The sequence below is a fragment of the Rhopalosiphum maidis genome, chromosome 3, assembly GCF_003676215.2.
Source record: "Rhopalosiphum maidis isolate BTI-1 chromosome 3, ASM367621v3, whole genome shotgun sequence".
In the NCBI taxonomy this organism is placed as follows: Eukaryota; Metazoa; Arthropoda; class Insecta; order Hemiptera; family Aphididae; genus Rhopalosiphum; species Rhopalosiphum maidis.
This window is the reverse complement of record NC_040879.1, coordinates 40,543,876-40,551,765: the sequence shown is the minus strand read 5'-3', so window position 1 is coordinate 40,551,765 and position 7,890 is coordinate 40,543,876. Positions and strand designations below refer to the sequence as shown.

Genomic DNA, 7,890 nt, shown 5'->3' with positions numbered 1-7,890 from the left:
AATGTTAGCTAATAAGTAATAAGTAATAACCCAATTGTTGAAGTCTTTATCCTATTATTAAAAATAATAAATGTTTTAATTTCAATCCTAATTCCTAAACTTATTTCGCGCTTATTGTTATCGATAACAACCATTGAACTTGACATGATATTATTAGTTATCATATAGAGTTCAATGATAACAACAAGATATAAATTGTAAGCATGCGCAACTGTGCCAAGTTCGCTTAATTAGTATGTTGGCTTCAAACATATTTATAGTCGGTAGGTAATTCTCTATCCATTGTATATGATTTAAACATTATAAACTGTAAACAATACTATAATTATTATCGCGTCGTAATTTTTTTGTTATTAAAATTTAATATTTATTGTATTTTGAAAGAATACTATCACCGTAAAACTTCGACCTTTGAATTATTGATAACAATGGCTCCATGTTATCTTCTCGTAGCAATATACATATTTCTCTTCTCGTTTGTTACATTTTATTATCAGTAAATAATTCGATATTTATTCTGTTAACTTAATTTTTATTTTGTACTTAAATTGTAAACTAGTTTGGTATTTCATGTTGTAACGACGATCTAATTATCAAAATACAATAATATTTATTCTCAAATTTGTGATGGATATACTGCTACTGTTTTTGGTTGATGAATTTAACCAGGTAAGGTCAACTGGCTAGTTTTTTAAGTACATACTTTCTTCTTTTGTTTTCGAATCTCAACAACAGTGCCCTTAGAATTCAACCCAAATCATTAGTTTCTTAAAATTATTAAACAAAAAAATAAACCAAATATAAAACTTGTTATATTATTTATTTTTATAATAGGTGGAATGTCTTTCGTTAAGTATAATTTTATTTTAATACCGTTGACTAGAAATGATTAATTAATTATAGTTTAACTTTAAATACCTATATTGTAAGTAATGCCATCAATTGGACAAACAAAATGGACCAATGTATGTAAAATAAAATGTTTAGGTTAACTTTATATACACTCCTTAGTAAAAAGTATCCATATAATACATTTTTATATCAGTCAATTTGTCCGATAACAATCACCAAATAGCAATAATTTGGTACAAGTCAGTTACATCTTTGTCAAATGTATTGCACAACTAACAATGAAAGGTAATTAAAAAATAATTATATTATTTATACTATTTTCGTGTGGATACAACATACAATGTTCTGCATAATATTAATGATAAGATATAGAATTCAAATTTAATAATGCTAACCAAACAATGATTTTGTTTCTACTAGTTCCCGATAGTTGCATAGTGTTTTGTTTTTTATTAAGTAAATATAGTAGATAGATTAAGAGATCTTCTTTGTTGTTGATTTAAAATTATTTTTAATTAGTTATTTAACAATGTTTACGTTTAGATTTTACTGTAGTAATTACAAGTAGCTAGTATTAAACATTTATTACTAGTAACATAAAAAATTTCAATAATTTAATATTTATTATTATAAGACCAATTGTTTTTAATTTAGTGAAAGAAATGCATGCATTTTTATTTAAATTAAATTTTTACTGGCTATCCTTTTCCTTTATTATAAGTTTTAATACATTCATACATTTATGGTATTTATATATTTAATGTTATACATGGTATACACATATAATTATTAGCATAAATATTAATAAGTATTAATATTCATTGTAATATATTAAGCATTTTATTAGTCTTATAAGTGTAAAATACACATTGTGTGTGTCTATATATTATTTAACTATTGTTTTTAACTTTTGTGTTAACTACTTTATTGACATAGTCAACTTAATTTATTTTACACTTTGGATTATTTGATATAATTAAAAAAAAACTTTTCTCTGATACCAGAAACAAAAATAAGTTATGACTTATGAATATTTGCTAAATCAAATGTTCTTATTCTTATGTATTGATAATTCAATCATAATTTACATTTAAACTATTTTCAAAGGCATTTTTAAAAATGGTTTAATATGTAGTATTATGTGTAACAAACGTATATATATTTTTTTGTAAATAAAATAATGTATTTGGCAATATTATGTTTCAGAAGAGGAGTTAAAAATTAACATCTATAACATTTTTGGAACAATGTTTATAGTAATATGTAAATTTTGAATTAAAAATATTTCGTTTTTGAAAATTGTGTATACTAAGCACTATGGCTACTGTTGAAGAAATTGATGAAGCTGAACAACTTAGATTCTTAGCATTAAAATCTATGGTGAGGAGGTCTAGCAAAAAGAATACTAATAATACTGATACTGATGATCAAGATATATTATTACTAAGAGCAGCTGCGTTAAAGACAATTAATAATAAAAGTTCACAAGGTAATAAAGATGAAAAAATTGTTAACAATCAATTAATTAATGAAAAAAAAAGAAGCATAAGTAGCCAGGTGTCTCCATTAGTAAATAAAAAAAACATCAAACTGACTGATATGAAAAATAATAATTTGGTAAACAATGTTACTAACAATACTAATACAGGAAATATTACAAGAGTTTCGAAACATCATCTTGAACAAGTATTTAAAAATAAACATAAACTCGAAACAAACATTGAATCCCAAAGTAAGTCTGAAGTCATCAATAATAAAGATGATATAAAAAAAATTATAAGGAATGGTAGTATTCAACTTTCAAACTTGGATTCCGAAAAATTCAATGAAACTATGATATTGCATATAACGTTTAGCTCATCAGAAAGTGATGATTCGTCCAGTGAAAGTGATGTAGCTCAAAATAAGGTATGTTAAATATGAAATAAGCTGAAAACATATCAATGTTTCTAAATATTTTTAAGGTATCAATACCAAAAAAGAATATCAACAATGGTGCATTAAGATCACCAGCTCCAACATTAAATGTGGATCATCATGTTAAGGCTACTGACACTAAATCATTAGAAGATAATAAGTATGAATCGTAAATTTTATACTAAACATAATTTTACTTAAGTATCTATTATCTATATTCACAATTTCTATATGCATTTGTTAAAATTAATACCCCTATACATATTATTGAAAGTCTTATTTATTATGTTATGTTCTAATGTTATTGCTGATTGAAGATCCGTGTATTCCTACATTAGTGCAGGTTTATGGATTTTAACATTAAATAGCATTCTAACATAAGTTATTATGTTAATGTGTTATATTATAGCTTAAAATTTTCCAACAAGTAAATATAATTTAATTTTTTAATATTAGTTATATATTTAAATTTCAATAGTCTAGGGTTATTAAATCCATTTAGCATTTATTTGGTTAGCCAACCAATTTTATTTATAGTAGTACTTTTGAAAGAATTTTGTATTTATAATGAGTTTAATTTGTACTAATTTTTTATTATTATTATTATTATTATTTATATTAGAAAAATAAAAAAATATGCTTTTGATAATTATCAATAATATACACACATTTAAGTTATTCTAAAAAAATAATTCCAGTAATATTACACATTATCTAATTTTTATATTAATGTACTGAAGATGTGTCTTTTATTAAAACTTCTTTTTCTTTAGTACTCTTGGTTTTAGTTTAGTCCAAGTATTTTAAAAATGTGTTGTTTCATTTAGCTACAGTACAATAATTATAACAGTTCAACAGTGTATGCTAAAAGTTGATCGATTTCATCAAAATAATATTTAGTTTTATTTGCATGGAAAAAGCAATAGTTTTAAGTATTTTCCGATACAACAGTAGGCAACTTTTATCAATTTTTTAAGGTTTTTATTTATTAAAATGTGTTAGAAAAATAAACCAAAATCCTCATTCTTTAATCAATTATTTTACACTTCATTTTTTTGAAATTTGTAATGTTATAAAATGATATCTATTATTGCGATAAATCAATATTATAGGTACATATGTGTTTTTAGAAGATTTACTAATTTACTAAGTGCTACAAACTAAAAGTACTATTTATCTTTAATTTAAATTAAATCTTACTATTTAAAAAATATAAATATATAATAAATAAATAAACAACTATTTTTAATTGTGTAAAAAAAATTGCACTTTTTAATGTAGTTTCTATGCACAAAAAACTCATGTACTAATATAAACAGGAATTGCAATGAATATTAAAAATGAAAGGGAAGGGTTTACTGCAAAAAAAAAAATATTCTAGGTGAATTATTGCATTTTATTCCCCATTATCTAAAGACTAATGTAAAAATTTAAATAAAATCAAGGCATATAAAAATTGTAAAACTAATTTTTCTATTTTTTTAGTACTTATTATTATTACAATATTATTTTAAGAATTAATATTGGTGTTTTGTTTTAATAACACATACCATACTAATATTTAAGTTCTACAGTTCCAGTTTGTGTTGGTGGCTTAAGTATTAGAATGAATTGATCCATTATGAAACTTAAAGCTAAGAATTTATTTGTGTTTTCTCATTGGCTTTTACAATATTTTTATTTTAAGTGATTTATTAGTATGTTAGATTTAATAATGTCCATAGCTCTTTAAAAAATAAAATATTGTAAGAAACCAATGGCAGAAGATAGATAATGTTATTACCTTTAAATTTAATAATAGGTCGATTAATTCATTCTAATATTTAAGCTAATAATACAAAACTAGAATTACTGAACCTAAATATTGGTGTGTTTTACATTAGTAAAAAGGTACACATGCTAGTTTGACATCTCCTTAAATCAGTTTATGTGAAATATTAATATATTGTTTGTAAATAATAATTGATATTGTTTATATAAATTATGTCATAACATAAAACAGTTCTAGACTAAGTTCAAACTAAGGTTTATATTAGGTGTATATTATTGCCAACATATCTAATAAAGTTAAGGAAATTTGATTAGATTAAATTAGATTTGCCACGTATGCATTATCTTTATAATATAAATAACTATTAACCGTTTTTAGAAATAAATTTTAGCATAATAATACAAAAATACATTGATAATATTGAGTATTAACATATTATACACACTTTAAATAAAGGATATCAGTAATATTTTATACTATATCATCAGATTACAGTAATATATAATCGTTTAAATTCACTTTTCTTTTCAGATTAAAAATGAATAATTGTATGCAACAAATATGTGGACTTATGAGACATTGTGAATCAGAAATTGAAAAACGTAATCAACAAGTGGAAATATTATTACAAGCATATGAAAAATACCAAAACTATAGTGAGTCATTGCGTTCCATACTTCACTCAATGAAAACGGTTCGTGATGAATTGTCATTATATAGTTCTGCTGAACATTAGTATTATTGGAGCCTAAGTTCAAAGTCTTACTAAATAAAAAAAAGCATTATTTAATTGTTATTATTTGTGTTTGGTTTGTTTGGTATTTTAAAATATACTACTTGTTATTAATTTATTATCCAATTATATACAAATTGTGTATGGCTGGGTATTATGTTTAGCAATATTCATTTATATTTATTGTAAATGGCTATGATGTAATAAAAAATGTATAGTTCTCAAGTTATGAATTTTATTGTTAATGTCATAAGTGTATTTTATTCAAAGTAAGGTTAGAATTTCAAATATTCAAAATAATCAAAATATTGTAACTAATATATTAAATAAATATTGAGTATCCAAATTTTAAATGCCTTTGTCTATTAATAAACAGCATTAGTCAAATTATTTTAGTACCTATGATTTATTTTTTCTATTATTAATCTAAAGATTAAATATAAAAATAAATGAAAACAACAAATACTTACCAATGAATAATGTAGTTTGTCAATTGCACTGAATTTCGGACATTGCCTGTATGATATACACATATCGCGCTGGTTAGCCCATATTATTATAAAACTGTCTCAATTAATTTAAATTTTATAATTTTAGTTTATATACATAGTATAGTTAAATTAACTTATATAGTTAAAATTTATCTTTTCTTTTTATGTAATTTATAATTTATTGATACCGGAGTCATACGTTACAAAAATTATCAAATTGTATGGTCGTAGCAACTTGAATTAAATGTCATTGAAATGTCTAGAGTAACAATTTTTGAAAACTAAAAACTAAATAAAACTGGCAATCCAACACATAAAATCAGATATTCATATTTATCAAAATCTAATTAAACCAATCTAACCAAATAAATTTATAAATTACTAATTAACTAAATGATCAACATGGCTTATCTATAAGTTATAAAATAAACGGTAATATTATATAAAAATATATATTTTTAGGAATCGATTGGTGCAATCAACATACAACAAAATATTATATCTTAATATCAACTGGTACAATTGATATATGCGTTGCAATACATACCATTCCTCAACTATTTATTTAAATCATAAATAAAAAAAAAAAACTATAAATATAAAATCATTATACAGTTACCTGAATCTGTTTGAATTTATTGCATCATATTAATAATTATCATTAACAATAATGAGAAATTATGTATTCTTTAGATACATTTATAAGCATACCAGATGAGTTGTCTCGGGTCGTTAGAGCAATTAAAAACTAGATAAATCATATTAACTTTTAACACGAGTCTCAATGTATTGCCATATTTTATTGTATAGTGGGCAGCTATCAAAATTCTTTTATTTTGAAAATATATATACCTATATTTGATATTATATGTAAATATCTAACAAAAACTATAGCTTCCTATAATTTATACTTAATCTTAATTTTTCTTGTATAGCTGGTTTAATTTTTAAGCCATCTTTTCTTAAAAATCTTTTTTTTTCACAAGGATCAAGATCAAAATGTCATAGAAACATAAAAGCTCAAACATAATAAACCAGGTCACCACTGTGCTGAAAAACACTTGTTGTGCAAATTTTACCTAATGTTGCATCTCTGTCCAGTTGTTAATTAGTCCATTATTAATATATAAAAGACAAGTAATTAATGACCTTAACTTTATGTTAAGGTGTTAGAATTAAATTTGAATCATAATTTCTTATTAAAACTAAGGAACACAGCTAGCAAAGTGTACATGCATTTACATAACAAAATAATTAATCTTGATTTTTTTTTAATAATTTTATTATTATACATACCTATACAATTTTATTTATTTGAAGGCATATTTTACCATATATAGTGTAAATATTAGTTCAAAATGAGTCAGAGAAACTTTAGTAATATTTTTAAAAAGTTCAAATTGAACATACATTTTAAAGCTACTTCTTTATATATGTATTCATAAACTACTCAAGTACTAAGTATATAATTACTAACTAAAATATATAATATTTATCAACTATTAAGCACTCATAAATAGTTGACTATTTTTACTTAATATAATTTAGTCACTCTATTAACAGCTTTGATATAAATGTTGCATCATTTTTTATCTAGCTTCTAAAATTAAAAGAAATATTTTCATGAATAATGAAGATAATGGCTAATATGAAAATAGCCATTTGGTCATTTTAATAGATTACAATAATAATAATAAAAAATAAAATGGACATTAAAACATTTTGACAGGTTTTTAAAATAGGAACAGAAAGATACACAATACATTATTATAAAGGATATCAATTATATTTTTGATTACTACAAAAATTACACAAAAGATTAACTTACTGGATTACGGTTTACTTAATAGAGCAATACATTAAAGGACAACTGAAGGGTAATCTAAATAGTAAATAAATACATTACTATAACATAATAAATTAGATGTAGTATATTATGCATTGATTTATATGTATAATATTAATGTTTTAAATTATACAAAAATTTTATTTTGAGATTATTAATGTTATTTTATGTAAAGAGTAATTTTTATAAAAATTACAGTTATTATATATTATTTTATTACTTTATTTGTACAATTAGAGCTCTAATAGTTAAAATAAGATCGATCCCCAGGACTAGAAAA

The 7,890-nt window shown here is 22.5% G+C and overlaps 1 protein-coding gene across 4 annotated transcripts; it reads left to right on the top strand.

Moving 5' to 3' along the window:
* The first annotated feature begins 254 nt into the window (after nucleotides 1–254).
* Nucleotides 255–5,330, top strand: LOC113556381 (putative uncharacterized protein DDB_G0292292). 4 transcript variants are annotated; one of them, XM_026961281.2, is made up of 5 exons: nucleotides 255–669; nucleotides 1,046–1,137; nucleotides 2,059–2,760; nucleotides 2,817–2,929; nucleotides 5,072–5,330. In XM_026961281.2, the coding sequence occupies exons 3-5, from the start codon at nucleotides 2,170–2,172 to the stop codon at nucleotides 5,274–5,276; spliced, it is 909 nt and encodes a 302-aa protein (XP_026817082.1). In that variant the 5' UTR covers nucleotides 255–669; nucleotides 1,046–1,137; nucleotides 2,059–2,169; the 3' UTR covers nucleotides 5,277–5,330. The 4 variants fall into 4 exon arrangements, with proteins under 4 accessions (XP_026817082.1, XP_026817081.1, XP_026817083.1 ...); XM_026961280.2 differs by having other exon boundaries at nucleotides 988–1,137; XM_026961282.2 differs by lacking the exon at nucleotides 1,046–1,137 and having other exon boundaries at nucleotides 2,062–2,760.
* The last annotated feature ends 2,560 nt before the right edge of the window (nucleotides 5,331–7,890 follow it).

Coding starts and splice junctions, on each gene's coding strand:
- LOC113556381 (XM_026961282.2), top strand. CDS start 2,170: ATGGCTACTGTTGAAGAAATTGATGAAGCTGAACAACTTAGATTCTTA. Junction 2,761..2,816: donor GTGATGTAGCTCAAAATAAG/GTATGTTAAATA, acceptor AATATTTTTAAG/GTATCAATACCAAAAAAGAA. Junction 2,930..5,071: donor AAATCATTAGAAGATAATAA/GTATGAATCGTA, acceptor TTTTCTTTTCAG/ATTAAAAATGAATAATTGTA.